The sequence below is a fragment of the Ammospiza caudacuta genome, chromosome 3 (assembly GCF_027887145.1).
Source record: "Ammospiza caudacuta isolate bAmmCau1 chromosome 3, bAmmCau1.pri, whole genome shotgun sequence".
Lineage (NCBI taxonomy): Eukaryota > Metazoa > Chordata > Aves > Passeriformes > Passerellidae > Ammospiza > Ammospiza caudacuta.
Window position 1 is genome coordinate 58,268,327 of NC_080595.1, and position 22,467 is coordinate 58,290,793.

General features: G+C 42.4%; 1 protein-coding gene across 1 annotated transcript in view; it reads left to right on the forward strand.

Annotated features, from left to right (window-relative positions):
- The first annotated feature begins 532 nt into the window (after positions 1-532).
- CNKSR3 (CNKSR family member 3) overlaps positions 533-22,467 on the forward strand; it is a 56,209-nt gene continuing 34,274 nt past the window's right edge. The window contains exon 1 of the mRNA XM_058801624.1: positions 533-661. Within this exon, the coding sequence (XP_058657607.1) occupies positions 610-661 (52 nt within the window). The 5' untranslated portion in view covers positions 533-609. The remainder of the gene's footprint in view (positions 662-22,467) is intronic.

Below are 22,467 nucleotides of genomic sequence, written 5' to 3' on the forward strand. Positions count from 1 at the left end.
GGAGGTGGCCAGGACACAAGCGACAAATTTCTCACGAGGAATGCGAGTCTGAGCTGCAGCTGATGGCTTAATGCAGCCCCCAAGAGAAGAGAGCAAAATAGAAGTAAACTCTTAAGGCGAAACAGCCTCCACACCCAAGGACGCTTTTAGGCGGGGAATTCAGAAACAAAAACCCCAAATGCCAATTCGGGGACAAGCGTGGTCCAAGGCACTCTGCTGCTAAAACTGCCCCAAGGCCGTGACTCACTCTGAGCCACCACCGAAGCAGGGCGCAGCGCCTGGCCGCCGCTCCACCCCATGGCCCGCCCGCCGGTCCCGGGGAACCATGCCGGGAGACTCCCGAATCGCCCTCTCTCCGGACCTGTCGGAGCGGGAACCCCTGGAAGTTTTTTCTCGGCACTTTCCCAAGCACGAGGCCCGGGCGGGACGCGGCACCTGGGGGCGGAGCGGCAGCGGGGCGGGCCCGGCCGCGGCCGGCGGGAGGAGCCGGGCCGGGGAGGGGGCGGCCCGGAGAGGCGCTGCCGGGATGGGAGCGTAAGAGGGGGCGAGTCCGCGGCCGGAGGAGCTGCGGTCTGAGCGGGGGCTGGTGCCGGCGGGCTCGGACCCGCCATGGAGCCGGTGACCAAGTGGAGTCCGAAGCAAGTGGTGGACTGGACTAAGGGTAAGAGGGAGCCGGCCCTGCCGTCTGGGCGCCGGGGGAACTTTCGGGCGGCGCGCCGGGGGTGCTCCGCTGCCGCCGCGGCTCCTCTGCCCGGCGGGGCGGCGGCGTGGGCGGCGGGGGAGCGCGGCCTCTGCCAGCGCCGGCCCCGGCCGAGCCCCGGGACTGCCCGGCGTGGTGCTCGGGAGCTGGCGGCTTCCCGCGCCCTCCTGCCGGCGCTCCTCCGCGCCTGCTGGAGCCTGCTTCGCCTTGCGGGATTTTCGGTGTTCTATTGTTTTTTTCTTTTTCTGACACTGGGGAAGAGAAGGTTTTGCAGCGAGACTGGCGAACTCCAGGTCCGTGTGTGTGTATATATATATATTTATATATCTGGATATGTATGTATCTGCCGTGGGGTCTCTACCCATGGCTCGGTCCCCTTCTCCCTGTGTTCGTCCTGGCCAGCCCTCTTGCATGGAGCGGGGATTTGCCGCGCTCCTTCAGGCAGGTAGGAGGATCGTGGAATCAGAGCAGTTCAGGTTGGAAAAGTCCTGTGAAAGTTAACTTTCAGCTTTTCAAGCGAACGCCGTTGACAGTTCGAAAAACTTCAGGTTTGTAAGTTAAGCAAGAAGTTTTTAAACTAGCTCAACTAAGCAAGAACTCTTTATCCTGTTCAGCGGTGATGGGACTGAAGAGAGTCCCATGTCGGAGAGGTGAATAGCGGCCCCTTCGTCCGCCGGTCTGTCCGTCCATCCCTCCCACCCCTCATCTCTCGGGTGCGTGCTTGTGTCTCTCCCTCTCCCGCTAGCAAAAACGCCCTCCTCTCCTTCGAGGTTTGTTGGCAGTGCTGACAGAGCAGCGAAAGCCTCGGCGGGGCTGCAATGTACAGCCCGCCCAGCCCCGGGGGGCTCCGGGGGTCGGGATGGCTGCGGGCGCCCCGCTCCTGCCCGGGCATTTCGGCAGCGCTTGGTGTTACCGGGGCTTCCTCGGAGGGCAGGTTCAACCCCGTGCTGTCATACTGCGCTTGGACCCTGCGAGCGCTTTCCGAACGCCGACCGGGGTGTCGCAGTTCCCGCTCTACAGGGAATGAATCAAAAGGGAAGTGGAGCTATGGGCTAGGTGAGGGATTTATGGCTTCTGGAGCGCGCGTGTCTTTTTTTTTTTTTTTCTTTTCTTGCGGCATTAGGTTTTAGTGTGATCCTCTTTGGTTACATAAAGTATTTTCGCAGGCTTAGCTGGAGTTTAATTTGCTGAGAAGTTGGGAATGTTGTGAGGGGTGCAGGTTTGCCCGCGCTCGGAGCGGCGCTCTCTCCCTCTCTGGCTCTCAGCAGCCATTTCTGCCCGCCGTGCCTCGCTCGGCACCAGCGGCCTGCGGTCAGCGCTTGGCGGCAGCGCGGCCCCACACTCACTCCGGCAAGTCTGGAAAGCAGACCCGTGTTTTCAGACAGCCAGAGATGGATCCTCCCAGCCCTCCTGAGCGTGAACATGTGCCTGAAGGGGCCGGTGCCAGTGAGCGACTGTCCAAGCAGCCTTTGTGAGGAGAGGATTCCACACAAACGTGCTGTGAAGTTATGCGTTAACATATAAATAACTTCCCCAGAAAGATCTCTCTTTTTTTTTTATGCTTGGAATTGGTTTAAAAGGAGTGCATTGTTCCAATGAAATAAGCCTTTTGCTTTGGCATGTGGGATATTTATATAAAACTTTTCCCTCATTGTGTTTTTTCTCTTGGGTGCTGAAAGTTTGTTTCCTTGCCAGATTAAAGAGTAAACCTGCTAATCATTTTAAAAGCCTTTATTATTCTTAAGTATGCTTGGCTTCCTTTCTTGCATAATTTATTCTATTTGCAGGTTCCTTGAACAGGTAACTCTTCAGCTGGACCCTCAATTAGTGTTATGCAGAATAATTTGAGGGCTGGCTGTAGTTGGGGGGTGGATCTTCTGACTAATGCAAACACGTGTACTTTGAAATGTAAAGGAATAAATTAAAGACTCCTGGTGACTTTTGTTTGTGCTGTTGTTTTTCAGTTTCTAGGTAAGCGTTGGACTTGTTTAGTACACAGAGTCATTTTATGTCACTTCCTGCATGACAAGACTGTAATAAAGAAATGACATGTGGAAAATTCTTCTTTATGGTTATACTTTCATCTCTGAACATAAAAATAGAGGCTTTAATGGCTAGCTAACAGCCTTGTTAGCGCTATGTCTCATAGTTTATTTTCAACCCGAAGTAGTTATTTACTGTGTAGTTCACAACCACTGGGTTTCATGTTTGACCAAGACCAATTTAATTTTACCTTATGAATATTTCATTTGATTCTCAAGGTTAGTTTTATGAACAAGTGTTTGGAGGGGAGCTTAAACTCTTTGTTGTCTTGCACGTGCCTTCTGTGAGAAGTGATGCCGTGATCTGGTTGAACTCTGGGCAAAATTATTTGGCTGGTGATATCTGCTGCCAGTAGTCAGTGCTGTGGAGATGTATTTTAGGAGCATGATGTAAAAAACTGCTGGGAGATGCCAGCTCTCACTGGGGAGATTGGTTTTGCAGATAATGATTCTTACTTAATCACACAATGATAAAAAAATATCTCGGCAAAAATGTAGAGAATGGTGGAAATAAGTGGTCTGACTCAGTCCATATTAATGTTCAATGTGAAACTGAGCCCCTTCTCCTTCCCCCCCCCCCCCCATCAATCAAACTTTGATAAATTTAATATTTTTTATAACTTTTCCAGACGAAAAGGAATCATGGAAACTTACCCTTTTCCATGAAGCAAACTCCTAAAAAGCAAAATCCCGAAGTAGGCTGTATGACCACTGCTGGATGCTGGACAGCTTATTTGTTCCTGGTCAGCTTACTTTTTTGTTGCTCTTAAATAACTTTTTTTACAAGGTAACTCTTGTTCTGAAGAGTTTTGCTCTGAGATTTTGAGATGTTCAGTCCTTGGAAAATACTGTAAGAAGCATTTATCTAGCATTTAAAATGGAACCTATCAAGAAGTAGTAAGCTAAACATAAATATTTTTAGATATTTGTAGTCAGGTTTTAAATAAAAAGGGCTCTGTTCATTGTTACCAAGAACAGCTGATACAAAACACAGTTGCTTGTCTTCTCTTGCTAATTCAGACTAGAATGCTGCTATTTTTTGTGAACAAGGGTGTTTTTTCTGGCACAGGGTGCTATACTGGCAATAGCAGGCTATGCAGCTAATAAGAGCTGGTCTAGTTAAACTGAAACTGCAGAGGAAGACTTCTGCTTTTATTGCCAACAATTTTCTGTGTACATGAAGCATTTTTCAAGCAAGGATGTGATAACTTTTTAACTACAGCATCAATGTTTGAAAACAATCTGATTTTTTCTATAAGCACCACCTCAATTTCTGTCTGAAAGAAGTGATGGTGTAGTTAAAGGTTTCTCTTAGAGCACAATGAATTCAGATAGTATTTAGGGGCCATATTCAGCCATGCAAAGGTATGCATTTTCCTAGGATGCTGTTTTGATTTTCTTGTGCCTGGGCTGGCGTGGAGTTTGTGCTCTTTGAACAATATTGTCTGCACTGTTTCCTAACTCTGCTGAGAAGATGTGTTAGGGGTTTGTTTCTCTGGGTTGTTTTGAGTTGATTTTTGTTGTGGTACAGACTAACATCTGGGTAGTGTTGTAGTTGACCTGTGATCTTACTTTTGTGCAGTGTAAGATGCTTGGGGGCTCAAAGTCCTCACCTGTATATCACAGCACTCTCTCGTGTGCCTGAATTTCTTGGGAGTTCCTCAAGAGGTATTCCTAGAGTTGTTCAGCTTCTTGCTGGGCAGGTGAGTGGCCACAGAAGTTGCAGCACATTTGCAATACACTGTATAAAAGTGACTTAATTTTACTGGCATAATGACAATTGATGGTATGGTGAAACTTTTCCTGGTCTCAGAAGTCCCTGGCTACTGGAAACCCCTCAGTTGAGGTCATTCCTCAAAAGATGTGAGGAAGAGGAGGAGGAAAGCAGCATTTGTCACAGAGCTCCTGTGGGAGAAATGTCATGGCTGTGTCTCCTCTTTGTTTGCTGTAGCCTGATCTGTGTCTTCCCCCTTTCCCCAGGCTTCACATGCTTGTGTGAGTTGTGACTTCAAGCAGAATTTTACATGGTAAAGACAAGTTTGACATGCTTGTGGTTAGAAGCCTCTGTTGTTGTGGGGCTCCATTGCAGCCTGGCCTTTGTCACTGGAGCTGTAGACTCGGCTGGCTGGGGATCGCATCTGCTTGGGGCTCATTATTGCACTCCAGGTTCAGTTATTCCCTTTCTCAGGAGTTCATGGACATTACTTATTCCTGCATATGTCATGAAATACTCAGATTTCCATTCCTGGTAAAACTGTTGGGCAGCTACATTTATAGGTATGTCTGGGAGAAGAGGGAGAAATATGCTAATTTATTAATAGATAGCAATTAATCGTGAGGGCCTGGTGTTCTTTTTTTAGTGCTATCTTCCTTACCCAGGGAGATTTCAACAAGGTCAGTCCTGTTAACTGTGTGTGCTGGGAGCTGGAAAAGACAGCTGGATTTTAGAACAAGTTATGGGTGATGCCTGGAGTTATTTTTTAGCTTTTCTTTTTAGGCATTCTCAAGTGAATGTCGTTGTGTTCAAGTTATTTGGGAAGATCTAACACTAAGAAACCACTGGTATTTTGCTTTCAGTGAGGAATAGCAGGGAGAGCTTCCCATGCCTGGGATACAGAACAAGCTCTTTCCTCTTTTCTAATCTTTTCTTGGTTACCTAAAAAATACTCTTTATGAGTATTTGTTAATTAGATCAGTGAATGGTATTGCATAACCACTCTTTGCACATCCAAGCTTGCCCATAATGTTTTACTAGGAAAAGGTGAAATATACTAAATGCATCTATTTATATTTATTTGTGGGCTGAAACAAAGTAAAAACTAGCACAACGAGTTTGTACTACTGCAGTCTTAAAGTTATTCATGCATTGTTGCTGAGTGAATATGTATGAAAACACAAGAACACAGAGGCCAACTTTGATTTGTGTTTAGATCACGTTTTCATGGGTTTTTCTGTGTTGCACTTTCTTGAGCTGCTTGTGGGTGATTTTTTTCCCCTTGATCTTTTTGTATTCACAGTCAGCTCTGTTTCTTTGCCATTAAATTGCTGTTCAAACTACTATAATAAAACATCGGGAACTCTGGAAGTTGAATGCTCTCAGCATCATGTCTGGAAAAGCAATATTTGAAAAGCTAAAAATCACAATAGTCATTAGTGGAAAGTTGATTGTAACTTCACAGAATGTAGTGAAACTGTCTAGTTTAAGGTGCAGGGATTGGCCACTGTGCAGGCTGCTTTTCTCCTTTCTTTAAAACTTAAGGGTCAGGAAGTAATTTGTATCTGTTGTTGGACACTTCTATAGGAAAAGGCTCATTTTTGATGAAATATTGCTTGGGCTCCAGGTTTTCAGAGCTCTTATGTGTTCCTTCCTTGCACTTCTTGCCTGGTACCCTGTGTTTTCAGCATGCAGAACTTCTTAAATGAGAATCATGCCTCTCCTTCTTTTTACACTCATTAGCACATTGCAAGAGCTACAGGAAGACAAACTACTGGGGCACTGGATAAAAATGTATGTTGAAATTTGCCATGATGATTTATTTTCTGTAGTGAAAGACCCCAACAAAAAGCTGTTACTCAACATGTGCTACAGGATGAATTGCAGTTATGAGTGATGTGTGAATACAGCCTATTATTAAGTACTCAAGAGTATGTGGGGGTTTTTGGGTGGCATTTGTTTGTTCTTTTTTGTCTCTTAAATCAAAATTTCTGAATTGCCTGGTTTAAGACTTGGACCTCCTTCCAGGCATGTCTAACAGATGATGACTGGTCAGGATTAGGGAATTGCAGAAGAGGTGGCAAGACTGCTCTGTGTTTGGTTTACTCCATCGTCTTAGGGCAGGATTTTCACTGATGCTTCACACAGAAGGCATGTTAGTAAGTCTAAACAGTGCATCTGTGAATTAAGTGAAAGACATTGATTTCTGTTGGATATTTTCCATAGAAGTGATGATATTGTTCTGAATTTGCACCTTGTCTTTGCCTAATGGTATCACACAGTCTAGCCATGCCTTCCTAGAGGAATGGTGTATCTGCAGTGTTTCTCCTTGCTCTGTCCTCCACACATTCCAAATAAATCCTGTCAAAAGGAGGGGGTAGTGAGGTACTGACCAATGACAGGGCACATTTGAGGAGAGGAATGTAAGGCTAGACAGGAGTTAATTGAACTGGGATCTCTGTAGCAACCTCTCACACATTTATGGGAGTTCTTCAGGCCCCAGCTGCCTGTGGTGTTGGGGTAGCTCAAGATTTTAGTGTATTTGTACACAGGGCTGTTGCGAAATAAAGGAGAGTCAAATAAAAATGCTGTTTGACTGTGCGTCTCTGGCTGATGTTAGACCTGGTATAGAGTCCTTGTGTCATTTGGGCTCTCATTACCAGGATGGGATAACTTTGGAGTCTGAGTCTATCATTCAGGTCCCTGGGCCATGCTTCCTTTGCATGAGGAAATTGCCTGTGGGTTTCCATATGCCTGCTTCCATCTTTTCAGAGTACAAGCAATGACATTTCACAGCTTGTAGGATCTGCAGGAGGTGCACTGAATCAGCCTGATCTGTTTTGCTGGCTTTAAACATTCATTACCTATTAAAATAGATATTTATGGTATTATGAAATGTAGCTAATTTTCATCATGCTGGACAAAACCAAGCATCTCTGTTTGATTTGGTGAGATCAGATCACTGACCTCTGTAACTCTGGTCTACAATCTTGTGTTCAGCACCAGGCTGAATTCTGTTATAATACTGTATCAGTGCTGTCTTAAAGTAGTTTCTAATATGCTCTTCTCTATACAACGTTTTGAATGAAGAATGTTCTTTGTCACTGTAATGACAAAATGTATTTTTTGAACTGTTTCTTAGACTAGTAGTTAGGTGTAGGTAAGCAAAGTTTATGGTGTGTTGTTGCAATCAAAGCTTTGTGGCATAAATGTGATCTTATCTTACTCCTTGATCAAAGGAAAGAACTTAATTGGTGCTCATCAAGGGCTAAGGCTTCTGCTAAGCAAGTGTTGGTACATGCTTCTGGGCTAATCATCCTGATGTCTCTCTCGGGTGTGCAAAATGAATGTTGCTTAGGTTGCCATCCTTTTATCATTGTGCTTATTTATCTCATAGTCTTGTTTTAGTGAAATGAAGTTGGCTGGGTGAATGCTTTATTAAAAGCTCTGCAATAAGCCCATTTTATCATTAAATAAAGGAGGCCATCTCTGGTACATGTGCTTTTCAAGCCAGAAGAGAAGGACTCAAAGCTTTGCAGGAGGCAGAAGGCTGTACCTGAGCAGGTCTCTTAGCACTGCACTGCTGGCTGTGTGTGCTTGGCCAGGTGGGGAGGGAGAAGGGATCAAAAAGGGATGAAGACTTATCTCCTCTCCTCTTCCCCCTCCTCACCCTCCCCAGTAAGACTTGTCCTGTGTAGAGGGCTCTAAAAACAAGTTCAGGCATGCCTGAGGAATGTGGCCTGAAAAACGTGTAGAGGATGGAGATATGCCCAGAGAGTACTGCAGAGGAAAAGTGGGAACCTAGTGAAATGCAGATACCTACTCTGATGTGAAACCTTTTTTTTCCTCCCTCCCTGACTTGTTCTAGTCACTGCTTCACTGCATCTTGTGCAAGGTGTTGGATTCTGTTTGTATTCTGTCAATTTCACCAAACAGAATTATAAAGTATTATGGTGAAAGTTACACTTAATATTGACATTCCTAAGGCGAGCTGTAATGGAAACTTTGGAAGAAAGAGGAGACAAAAGATACAAATGCTATAAGTTCTGTGTGTTTGTAGTCTTTTTCATCCAAATTTGTAGTATGTCTTGTGGTATTTGGACTTTGTTTTTACTAGAGGGTGTAATGTTATACCTCTTGTGAAATGTAATCCCTGTGTCAACATAAAAGCATTGTAGTTGTTTCCTTGTATTTCAAAATAGTTCATCTTTTCTCTTGGCTATACCTACTTCATACTATTTCAGACAATAACATTGGATAAATAAATCTATATGTGATTGTGATTAAAACAAGAACTTGGAAATCAAACCTGCCAATAACATTTCTATATCTTGCTGGTTTTTGTTTTGTCTTCTCATAACATATTAGGCATCACTGCACTAAAAAAAAAGGAAAGAACATATTTTGCCCTCAGTTATGATTATAATTTAAAGATAATCTTGGAGGAACATGTAATATTGGAGTTTGGCTGAGGATGAGTTTCATTGCTTATTTGTGGGGGTAAGGGTGGGTTTGATGCAGCAGTGCCGAGGCTGGAACATTCAAATGGACTGAGGTGGGTGCTGTCCTTCCATAGCAGGTACTCTCTGCCAGTGGGTGCTCTGAGGGGTGGGGGATCTATTTTTATGGTTGCTCTTATGACAGTTTCATGGTAATTTAATATTTGGGACTAGGGTACACCTAGGCTTTGGGACTGGTTGTACCAGAGTGATGCTGACTGCTAGGATTCTGGCCAATTGTACTTTTATTCAGATTTTAAAATTTAGGAGAAGATGACTGAACTAGAGCCTTGAGAAACAAAACCTCTGGGAGCTGATGAAGTGTTCTTTTGTTGCCTTATGCAATTATTGTCTTAATTTAAAATTAACACATTGTTATCATGGTGTCCCTGGTGTTAACCCTTTTTTTATTCTGTTCTATTTCATACAAGAACATTGGACAAATAAATCTATATGTGGTTGAAACAAGGGCTTAGAAATCAAAGCTGCCAATAACATTTTTATATCTTGCTGGTTTTGCTTTTATCTCCTCATGACACATCTTTTTAGACCACAGCATGGTGTGTAAGTTCCAAGCTAGTTAGCATCTTTGGTCTATAAAATCATCTCTTCAGACAAGACAATTAATAATAATTATTAATTAATTAATAATCCCATTGGATGTTGCCATGGCACCAGTAACAGCAATATGTGCCATTTTTTATTGTAGTAAGATTATTGCTGCCTTCTCAAGGTGGTGTATTTGGAGAGGAATTCTAGCTCTCAGTAGAGTCAGTCATGTGCTAGGCATATCTGGAGACTTTTGCTGATCTGCCTTTCATGGAAATGATAACTTCCAGGATGGTCAGGTTGTATGCACGCTTGCAGGTTTGTTCAAATTAACATGGCTTGGTTGCTGCAGGATACTGAATGGACTGTGTGGTTTCTAACACATGTATAATTGAGCATAATGCATGTAAATTTTACTGTCCAATATCATCGTCAATTTTCCAAGGATTAAGAGAGCCTTGAAATGATAGTTGGAAACTTAATTATCTTTTGCGGCTTTACTGAATTATATTTTGCTCATTATTATTCTACCCTGTTGTTGGGTGTTCTCAAAAATGTGTCAACTTGTGAAAACTAATTTTCAGGTAAGATTTAAACTATTTTCATTCTGCCCCTTATCCCCCTAGCAGGTTTGTTAGTTAGACATGCATGAGTCTTCCCTTGAGATGCTTCTTACACCTAGGAATTATGCGCTGTCTGGAAGTTGCACCAAAAAAATTGTACTCTGTAAGAGATTTGAAAATAAAAGAGCCCAAACCCAATTTAGCTGTAAGAAAGAGGCAAATAGCCATCAATCAAATTGCCTGACTTCCCAACAAATACCTGATGGTGCTTAATACCAATGCAAATACCTGTGGCTTAAAAGTATCAGTGACTCTTGTCTGGAGCTTCAGCAGAGGGTCAGAAATATCTTGACACCACCCCCCTAGGAGGGTAGAATATCTGCTCACATTCTTGCCTCTTCATCATCCCAAAAAATGAGGATGTCAGATGGACTGGCTGAGGTATTTGTAGGACTCTTCCCTGCCCTCTCCTGTTTTACTTTTTGTCTGGGAAGGTGGTAGGTCTCTTGATCAGTTTAATGCTATTTTAGACTTGCCTATGATTCAGACAGAGTCCTCAGCTTTGCCACTGATGATCTTAAGACAGCTTTGGCTTTGTTATGGCTGGGGTGTTGCACTTGAACTCTGAGGTCTGCTGTTTTAGGGAGTAGCATCACAGCTAGAGCTGAAAGATATAAAATTATGAAAATGGGTCAGGCAGCTAATTGTTTCAAGCAATTCCTTTAAATGTTTAAAGTGATTATAGAATTATGGAGAAGCTCAAAGATTTGGTGTTTGACTGCTCAGTTGATACACCTTGTTTTTTTGACACAGTTGTGACATGCTTTTTAAAATGCCTGTTTTATTTGGTGCCTCAAGACAGTATGGCCTCGTTCATGGAAGGCACCCTGAGGGCTGGGTAAAATAATGCAAGGAGTAACTTTTAAGAAGATAGAATTCCTAATGGAAATGTTGCAGAGCTTTTTAAAGTGAAGTCATTTATACATCCAAGTAATGACAGCATCTCCTAGGAGAATCCAGTAGGGACTCCTGGGGATCTGTCCATGATGGAAAACTGTATGCACCATCAGCTTCTTTCTGTTAACGTCGTGTCATTCAGCTTGTCATTCATCAGCAGGTGCTGATGGCTGGTGATTCTCATGTGCCTGTGCTTATTCCTCCCTGGTGACTGTCAGACTGTAAGGTGCTGGGCATCCGTGTTTCCTATCCGAGCAGGAGCTTGTCATCCCAAAGCTTGGCTATCTGGAAAGTGCATCAGCTGTTGCCTTGCAGCAGGCTGCTCCCTGACTCGCTCTTGGGTGGAACAGTAATCACAGTGTTTGCAAGGGTGCACACACAAAGGAGAGGCGCATGTGAGTAATGGACCTTGCTGCAATCAGCCAAAACAGCTCCACATGGTGCTGCGAGAAGGCAGCCAAACCAGATTAAAGGGATCACCCCATTTCTTCTTGGGAGATAAGAGGCAGGCAGTTTTGCAATGTTTCTTTTTGTTTCCACTGTGGGAACAGGCAACAGAGTGTTAATTGCCAGAGTTCAAGAAAAGGAGCTCTTGTGACTAATGAACTGCTTCTTCAGCCGCAAAAACCTTGTAACTTTGAAAAGGCAAGCTCTTAATTGTGTGGTGGCTGTAGGGCGGGAGGGGTTGTTGCTTCGCATTAAGCACATAAAGTTATCAGGAACACAAGGTTCATGTGCTACACACACAAGTAATGTAGAGTGTACTGTTGCTGCTTTTGGAAAATGAAATAACTTTGTGCTTGACCTGTTGAAGTATAGTATTTATTTTTAGGGCCAGCAAAGACCAATAATGAGTATAAAGTTTATTCTTGCTGCTAAGATGTTGACTTATTTTCCTCATGGAAGGGTCATAACCTAATACAGCTGACAAGGCATGGAAACAGCCACCTTAGCAGACATGCTTTGAAGGGGACAGTGCTTTTGTGTTACCTGCAATTAACATGTAAATACTGTGATTAATATTAATATTAATATTACATGTGATTGAATTCTGTACTCTTACTTACTTTCATTTTATTCCTTTGGAAGTGTAATTCTCTATGCTATTGTGAAGTTCTTTACAACAATAAACCAGATGGGCAGAGGCTTGGTGATGAGATGTATGTATGGGCTGATGGAAACCCAGCTCTAAATAGAATAGACTGAAGGTTGATTTTTTTTTTCCTCCTCCAGGTGGGTTGGGTTTTCTGTTTTACAAGTTGACTTTTGCTTTGCCAGGAAGTTTTGCTGTGCAGTTATCTCTAAAGGCTTCCCTTGCTGGGGGTTTTGGCACGGAGGTGGGTGGGGGTCTGGCCTGTCTCCTCTATCCATAGGCTCTCCAGGCCTGAGCAGTTTACTGTCTAAGATTGTCAGGGATTGAGGAGCTGCTCTTAGCTCTGGCTTACAAGTATATACATGCTTTTGGTTTCTGTGGCTCCCATGCCAGCATCTTTTCAGCAGGATTAGTGTGTGTGCATGAGATGGGTAGCAGCTGAAGTTTAGTGTCTGCAGACCAAGAGGTTGATGACAGTTTTATATCTCTTAGGGTTGAAAACATTGGGCTAAAAGAAATGTCTTTCATATTTCACATGAGTGGGATGGGATATCTGGAGAGAGTAACTTTGGGATAAGAAGACTTCTATGTTGCCCTGTTTGTTATATGCTGTAATGTTCTCCTGTGGATTGCTTGCTTTTGAGATACTGCTACTTCTGTTGATTTGAAATCAACATTAAGAGGGAAATAATGCAAAGAAATTTTTTGTGCTTGCTGCAGTTGGAGCAGCATGACTGTCTAAAGGTTTGTTAAATGGCCGCTTTGGGGTGAATATCTACAATGAAAACTTTCAGTAGTTATTTCTGATCAACATTACTCTTTTGACTGTACTTTCCTTTTTTCCTTGTATTTTTCTGTTAATGTGATCTTTTCTAGATGATATTCTGTTGTGTTGGTCTTACTTGGGTAACTTGTCACTTACTTGACATAACTTACTTGTCTCCTGTCTGTTTTACAATAATTTTCAGAGGTATTTGGACTTTTTTTTCCCCCCCATTGTAAAGAAGATGCTTATAGATGTGACAAAAGAAAGCATTTAAAAAAAAATTAATTATTTTAGCCCTTGTATGGAGAGCCCTTATTCTTTTCCAGCTAATGGTAAGAAGAAGAGGGGAGTGCTTGGTGGCTTCTGTGAGGATAGCTTGCAAATAAGTTGTTCACAATTTTCTGCTTATGGGTCTCTATTACTGCTGCAGAGGGCACTGCTGGAGCTGGTGGGTTTCCTGGTAGTTTTAGTTGAGGGGATGTGGAGAAGGTGTCACTCTCAGCAGTCTCAATTTGGGGATGCGAAGCCAAGTCTGCATGAACAGAGATTAATGTGTGAGACACTTTCTTTGCTCTTTAATAACTTCTAAATATTGCTAATGCCTTTAATTCAGAAAATAAACCCTCCTCTTTCTGCCTCTGCCCCCCCTTCTCTTCCCTTCCCCCACCACTCCCCAGCTCGTGTAAGCACCTAATGATTAACTCGGGTGTAAGTAAGGTCACTGCAGTGCCTGTAAGAGAAGAATAAAAAGTGATCAAACAAGCTTCCATAAATCACAGTCTTAAAAGTCCATTTCCATAAAGTTGACAAATAGGGGCACTCTCAGGGGTTAAAGTGGTACAACCTGGTTGCAGGTTCTGTCTTCCCTTGCAAAGTACTGCACCAAAGTATTGCTTCTGAATTTATGTTTGCAAGTACTTTGGGCCTAGTGAACAATTTCTTATGATTTGGAAGTTTGAAAAAAGTCAGTCACTGACTGGAGATTGCTACTCAGCATGACCACGTGGCAGATTGACTGCAGAAGTCCAATCTGAGGACTTGAAGAGGTTATTTGATCTCCTAAAGTAGCTTGAAAATAAGGCTTTGTGATACGAGAGATACAGTATGCATCCAGGAGAGAGGCTGCTAAGACAACTTGGAGTTGGTCAAAACAAATAAGTACATTTAAATAAAACTTCTGATATTTCTAGATAGGATGTAATATCTTTTTATTACTGGGCAAACATCTGCTTCTAAGTTTTTGCACCTTCCAGTTTTAAACAGCCCTTATATCCAGTAGATGACATTTTTAAAAAAAACATAAATGTTAGGAATAAATGTCCTGGCTTCTTCTAAATCAATATTTCAGGGACCAGAAAAGCATTGAATATTTTACAATGCTCGTGAAATATAGCCTAATTCTTCTTTCTATCCCATTCTTTAAATGTAATGTTAATCACGGAGCTGTACAAAACACTCAGTTTCACATGAAACCTTGTGTTTACTGCTTCTCACTGCTTATGTTCTTGGTACTGATTTACAAAGAAATATGAGCACTAAGAGGATGCTTGTATGTGCTCCTTTAAACTTAATGCTATTTGAAATGCAAGTGGAGCAGAAAGTAGAAGAAAAATAAGAAAATGTCTAGGTGAACCTAGTAATAGAAATTAGGGAAAGTACATTGCATTGGAAAAACTGGTGTGAAAATTATCACAACCATTGTTTTTAGGACAGCATTTGCATCTGTATGTTTCTAGCCTGTTTTCCACTCATTTATTGCAGCAGGGGGACAATAGCTTATTTTTGGTGTTTCAAGTAATGTTACAGGTTCCAGCATCAGGGCCTTATTGTGAAAGTTTGCATGCCATCTTCCACATTCATGCACACACATATGTAGGGTGCTCCCAAATTGTGTCAGGCATTGCAAATGCAAACCTTTTATGGGATTTTCATCCCTTCTTGCATCTGTTTTGCAAATACAGAACTCAAAGCTTTAAGGGGAGAGTGTCCATTTAATAATCTCTTGGAAGAGAGGCTGTTTAGTGGTTATGTACCACTTTCACAAATGCTATCCAATCCATTCAGTCTTATTTAAAACCCAATTTAGAAAATCCGTCCCCTTGGTTACTATACAGAAGTAGAGTGGCTGATGTGAAGTTTGGCATAACTGAAATAGAGAATAGTTGTTTTTAGCATGCAGGAGAAGTATGGTGCTTACAAGGTGGATCAACCACTAGAGGAGCACATTTTCTCTGTGAATGGCTTGAGGATTTTAGGAGGTATCTACCAGTTTGTGCCTCTTGTAAGGGTTTCTATTATCTACCAGTTCACGTTCTTTCAGCTATTGACTTTGTGTAGACTGACAGAGTCATGGGAATTATGTTTATTTTTTTAAACTTGAATAATTAGTTTGGTATGAAAGCCATCCCTAATAAAAAAAATTACCATACAGAGAAAATGATATTTTGCTAAAAAAAAGTTTTAAGTGTAGCATTGTTTTATAATAAGAAAAACCAAACAGAAAACTCACACAAAATCATACAGATCAAACAAAAAACTCCGCCCAACTGTATAGTGGCACAGAAAAATCTCAGTATGAGGAAAACTTGATTATTCATAAGAATTCAGTGATGCCTTGTAGACAAAGAGAATAGTTAAATGCATTAAAATAATGAACCGAAGAAGCACTGCTTTGAAGTGTCAGTAGGTGAAAGATAATATAGGTGGAAATACAGATGACTGTTCTACTGGAGTTACCTCTCTGTGAAGAAGAAACACTTCCTCTTTCAGACACCTTTGAATTTTTGACACCTTGCAGTTTCATCTTGTGATGGCGCTGGTATAAGCTTCATGTTACTGTGAATGCATTAAATTACAATTGAAATTCCAAGAGTCTATAAGGGAAAAGGCTCATTAAGTTGTCCATGAGTATTCCTATGTCTGCTGTTGTGAAAATTGTTTGAATTTGATTGTGAATTACTTTATAGAACTAACGAAGTTAGGTAAACTGGAAAAGTACAATGGTAGGAAGATACCTTTTGTAAGTTTAACTTCAATGTCTGCTGCTTGGAAAATGTGATTAAGGATATGTAAGAGTTGGAGTGAAACCTGCCAAACGTACCCTTTAGTAAGGAGTTAAATGGTTTGGGTTTTTTTTGCAAGCAGTGCAACCCTACATCCCATACCACATTGGGTTCCTCGCTGTCCTCTCTTTTGTAGCATTGACTGTTGTAGAGGAATTCTTGGCAGAACAAGGGCATGGTGCACTCCTGCAGGGACTGCACCACCCTGGCCTGCAGATTACCGAGTTACTTTGAAGACCATGTATCATCCTCAAACACACAGAACAAGGAAGAATGAGCATTGTGCAAGGACAGAGCCGGATGCCAAGCAAGATATGAAAAATTAGCACACCCTAGCCAAAGCGCTTACAGTGTGACAACCCATCAGCAAGTAACGTGTAGGTGCGATTGCAGCCTCTTAACCAATGAGCATTAGGCAGCAGTCACGTCAAGCAGTGTATGGAAGCATAAATATGACAAGATTGCCAAATGAAGCGGAAGGACATGTAGCCATATTGGTGTGGTTGTTGTTACTCAGCTGACTCTCCACGGGACCCTCTTCACACTGTCTTTTGTCCAATGTCCTATCAATCATTAAAGAGCCTTATATTCCTTAAATCCATGGTGCCCAGCGCAGTCCTGCTCTGGTTCCCCCCTGTATGGCACCCATAATTCCCCAAAGCTATGCCTAAACCTGTGCCTTGCATGGTGTAATTTGCTGCCAGGTGGTACACTAGTGTGCCAGGGATGGCGAGTGTTGGTCCAGCCTGCTATTTGCATTGTTTCTCTGGTGCCCCGGCATTCCTCCCACAATATGCTCAGGTACAGCCGGAGAACATGGTGAGACCCCCTCATCACCTCTAGTTCTCCTCCCTTTTGCTATGGACCTGGTGGGTTTCTGGCAAGGTGCAGGTAGTGCGGTGCTGGGATGTTGGATCAGGAGACCCCACCATGGTGCTCTGTCATTCAGAGGTGAGAAAGTAGGGGACCAAGGGTGTTGGAGAGAGGAGTGAGACTGGACAATGGGAAGACTAAAGAGGTGGTCTTTAGCCATACATCATGAACTACAGGCTGAGTCCAAATTTCATAATTTCCACAGCTTCTAGAGTTTTTGCCTCTGGAGATTGAAACAATTTCCTATTCCTGCTATGGATTAAGCCACAATATGTATTCCACTTGAACAATAAAACAAAATTAAATTGTTTCCCTTAAACAAAAAAAGAATCTGGTTCTTGTAATCTTGTGAATGACTCCATATCTAACATTGGAACTATTTTATGTCCAGTGCTATTATATTTCTGTCAGCAAAATGGTGGTGTTTTAAGGACTTGTTTTGAGTAAAAATTCTCCTGTAAGATGTGTGTGTTAGAATAGTGGTATTAAAAAGAAACCACACAACAAATTCAGCATAGTCGTGTGAGCTGGAAAATTCTGGGAAATGTATTTCCTCTGTGGTTGCATTGATTTAGTGAAAACAGCTGTATCTGTTAGTGGCAGCAGTGAGATTTCTTTTGGGCTTCTCTTTGGAGCTGTTAATGGTTGTGAGGAAATGCACGTCTCTGAGTGGGGTCTGCAGCCAGTCTGGTGAGGATATGTGGGGTGTCTCACAAAGCACGAGCCAGGTTTCAGGTAGAGGAGCTCTCCTGGTCACTGTTGTGCCATTTTCTGCTCTCTGTCCCCCACCCCCTGCATCTTTTGCCCTTGTGTTGTGCAGTAACTCCACAGCAGAGATGGCAGACTGGGTTGTGTCCTCCTGTGTGTTTTTCCAATTTGCAGCCCATTATACTGGCTGAAGCTGCTGCTGCTGAGCTTTTAGAGTCCTATTGCATAGTTGAGGCACAGGCATCCTCATGGATTGCCTTCTGCTTGTGATATGTTGATGTTACATGGCTGGGCCAAGTCTCTCTGGTGATGTGGGGGAGCTTCACCCCAGGTTTTGGTAAACGTGAGTCAGCAGTAGCCACCTGTACATCTCTTTGTGCTGTCTGGGATCCAGTGAATCTTTTGAGGTCGTGTTTGGCCTCCTGCATGAGGCCCCCTCACTAAGAGGGTGAGTCAGGGTGCTGACCAGCCTGAAGCTGCCATGGCAGTTGTTCTCCCACCCCTGTTCCTGTTGCCACCGAGCTGCAGAAGGGCACAAATGGGGCTGTGGTGTGCCCATGGGTGCTTTGTTTCTGCAGCAGTCATCCTGTGTGCCCTGTACAGGAGGGAACACATGGTGAAGGGGAGTGATTCCCTATAAAGTCAAGCTCTCTGTGGAGGGAGGGAGAAAGACCTTGTTTGTAGATTTTTTCTCAACTTCAGCTTTCAATGGCCAGATAACAGTGTGCTTTCATTCTTGCCAAAACTCTACTGTGCCTAGGCAAAGCTTTATCTGCATCAATGAAGCAAAACAGCTTTTTGGTGAACAGATCTACTGGGACTAGAGAAGTTGCAAACTCCTGTCTGAGTGCAATTTAAAATGCCTTGACCAGCATGTCTTAAAGTGTACTTAGTGTGGAAAAAAAGCCTTAGTGGGCTGAGAAAAATGAATACCAGAATCATCTTGTTTTCTCCACTTTTTGATTTTGATTTTACTGCTTGCTTTTTTTTGTGCTGGAGAAAGACTTAGTGTTTCTTTGAGTTGTTGGGAAACAACTTGGGGGTATCCAAGAGGAGTGTGGTTTTCAAACTCAGAATGGAACAGATTCCCCACATTGAAACTGCAGTGAAAGTTTCATTGTCAGAGTTTTGGCACAGTACATGAGGATGATATGTTGTGTCACCAGCAGTCCATAGGACATATTAATATATTCTGATGTATGTGGAGCAGTTCAACACTCAGTGTGTGAGTGAAATTGATGTATGCTGGTGTAATAAAGTAACTCACTTCTGGTGGTGCCCTGTTTAAGCAATATCTTTTGTTTAGTCACCATATCAGTTACAAACCATTTAAGAAGAGAATTCTTTAGGGTGTAGGAAGAAGCTGGCAGTATTTTAAGTCCTGTTGCATCTCTCTCAGTACAATTATTTGGTTGTCTTTCTTGCCTCACATAATGTATGCAATTGTAAAGTCACACCGAGTGATTATGCTTCTACTGTGCTGAAAGCTCTGTATTTGCTGACATTGTCAGTCATGTCTTCACCGCAAAACCATTTTATTAGGTTGTGACAAACATAAGGTTTGTTTCACTGGGCATGATAGCTATCAAAAGTTTGCATGAATTAGTTCAAGAACCATCTTTTTTGTTTAAAACCCCCTTATTTTTTATTAAAATGTGCAATTTTTTTTTCTGCCATTGCAGTAGTCTGCTACAATATGCTCTGTGGGTTTAAAATAATTTTTTTGGAGGGGTGTAAGTTGATTGCTAGATGTAATGGTAAAGAATTAGGATGAGAAAGAATAACAAGATCTGGGTCATGCTGGCTGAAGTGCTTGTGTGTCAGCTGGGGGCCATTCTAAACTCATGTAAGTACCACTGTTTCAAATGCAACCAACAGATAAATAGGCACACTTCTCCATGTATATTGGGGAAAAAAGATGATTTCTTGTTTCAGTTTGGAGTTTATAGTCATTCTTAAGTGATACTGGAGCAACAAATGAATGGCCTCATTACAGCTACAGCATACTGCCATTGTATTTGGTTCATGTTGCCTTGCTTGTGCTGCACCCAGCAGACGAATACAAGTTGCACCTTGCCACAAGTAGGATATTGTTTTTACTGTGAGGTGGGGGAGGATGTTGTCACAAGTGTCCCTGATGACATCCTGTGGCATTATTAGCTAGGAATCTCTTTGGGCTTGTCTGCCTAAAGCAGGTGTGTTCTCTGTTTTAATGATGTGTTTGCATGCATTTGCTGAGTGTTGGCTTTTATTGCATGTTCTGTTGAAACTAAGAGTGCCAGGTCTGTGTGCACAGAACATGTGGATGTGCTCTGCTTCCACCTCATTCATGTAATGTGCCAAACAAAACCTGTTAAAGCCTGGAAAGATTGATTTTGCAACACATAGCTGGTCAGTGAGTGATGCAGTTGATTCTTAAAAAGGGAAAACCAAAGAGTGAGTGTTGCTCTGTGTGAAGCTACTGCATCATATGGACCTTAATCCCTGATGCATGCAGAGCATACACCAAAGTCAGCAGGAAAAAACATTTTGCATTGGTTCTCTTATTTTTTCACCCTTCATCTTTCTCTGGTCAGGAGTCCTTTTTCTGGTTGTGTGTGGGATTAGCAAAGAGTTACAGCTGAAATGCTGGCAGCAAGATATGCTGCTGGTTTTTTGAGTATGAACTCCTGTTTGTGGTTTCTGTTCTTTCTTGGAAACCCATTTTTCCCCAGGATAGGTATTTGGGGTAGCACCATGGAGTCTGACTGCCTGGGGCTGAGTGGTAACTCCTCAACAAGGGAGTGTCTCATCTCTTCCCTCTGTCTCCCAGGTGAGTGAAAATTTCACCCCTGGAAGCCAAATGATATTTAATGGCTGAATTCTCACAGATGAGACAGTCTCTTGGGGAGGTGGGTGACACCAGTGAGTGTGATGGCACCAAAGCCCCACAGGGTTGTGGCCTAGGGCCCCACAGCTTTGCACAGATATCCAGGCCAGTTCTGCTAGTGAAAAGCATGACTGCATATATATTCTGATGCCTGCCTTTTCTGGTTAAACCTTTATGATGTTATACTGTATTCCAGTTGTATTTTCCCTCTTCCTTTTTTTTTTAGATACGTGACATGCTATCACTACTCACTTTTCTGTAACGTTGCATTTCAATTTTGCCTTTAATTTGAAGTCTCAAAGCTATGTCATAATATGAACCCCCCTATGGAAAATGTTAGAAATAAGTTTCTCTTTCTCCACCCCAATTTTTTTCATGAATTATCTGAAAAAGAGCTATTAAAAAGACAGAAAAGTCAACTCTACTTTGAATTTTAGTTGAAATTTTGAAATTAAATACCATTAACTTCTCAACTATTACAGAGCTGCCTTTATCACTGCTTATTGTACTACCATTTCTCCATGTCAAATCTCTTTGGAGTTCTGATGCAAATTCATTCATTGTCAATCAAAGCTGCAATTTATAAATTAATTCACTCTAGCAATTTTCCATTTGCTGTTAATATCTCAATCTAGATTACTAAACCCATGAGAGCAGCTGTGTGATTCACTGTGATGTATTTCCTAGTATTACTAGGGTAAATTTTTGGCTGTATTTTTTTAAACCAGTCTGAAAAAGGTTTGGATCTATCTTTGGCTTAAATTGACATCACAGTTCAGTATTATTATGTAGCTTTTTCTTCTTCCTCTCTACCTCCCCAACTCCAATTACTCTATACAGAGTTTTGCCTTTTTGGGAAAATCTTGTGTCACTCTTACAGAAAATGTTAAAACCAAGAGTAGCTTTCACAAGTGAAGAGAGACAGTTTTCTCAAGTCTTAGAATAGGAGCTCACCCTTGCTGTGAGAATGGTGAGGCACTGGAACAGGATGCCCAGAGAAGATGGGTGCCCCATCCCTGGAAATGTGCAGTGCCAGTTTGGATGGGACTTTGAGCCATCCATGACCAGTGGAAGATGTCCCTGCCCGTACTGGGGGGCTGTGGAGAGAATGATGTGCAAATTGATGATCTTTAAGGTCCCTTCCAACCCAAACAGTTCTATGGTTCTAAAAGTAATTAAAAGGGAAGCTGCCATCTATGTTTTGGTGCTGTGTATAGCACAGCTGTGATAGTCCTGTGTTCTGTGCTGCCTAGCTAAGTGTCCTGTCCGGAATGTTTGCCAAAAAAAGAAGCAAATTAAGCAATATAAGAGGAAAGATGACACACTGTGTTTCCTCGTGCATTTCCCGTTCCTCAAGCCTTAAACCATCTCTGTTTGCGTCTGTCAGGATCAGACTTGGCTTCTGTGGCACTTTCTTTCATGAACCTCTTCACCTTTCCCTGAATCTGTGTATGGATGATGAGCATTCATTGCATACTGCTGTGTGAAGGAAGAGTCACTCCTTTATGACTTGTTTGGACCTGTTACATGCTTGCTTTGCTCTGATTCCTGTGTTGGAAGAGATGATGAGCAATCTCTGTTCTTTCTGGCCACTTCTGGCTTTCCAGGCCTTTATCATGTCCTTCTCCCCAAAGTATTTTCTTCTGTAAAACTTGTCTGCTTAGTTTCCTGAAAATATTTTTTGAGGAAAATTTGAGTTAATTTTTCTGGCTTTTGTAGAGAGAAGTCTTGCCTTCTAAAACTTCTGGAGTATTGGAAGGGTTCGAGCTAATTTGACTCTTTCTGAACATACTTTATGATTGTCAAGTGTTAAAGCTTAGAATTGTCCTCAGATTTACTGTCTGGACCAAGGCAATAGGCACTGCCAGAATGGTTGCAGTCAGTGGCTTTGTAGGGAGCACTGATAAAAAGTGTAGAATAACACAAGGGCTGTCAGTCTGAGATTGTATCTATACTGAGCAACTAAAGGTTAAACATAGTCTCTGTTTCCCTTCTGGTCAGGATAGCTTACAACCCAAATTTACCCACGAGTTCTTTTATTACAAGGCAAAGCTTTCAGTTTTGTGCTAAAA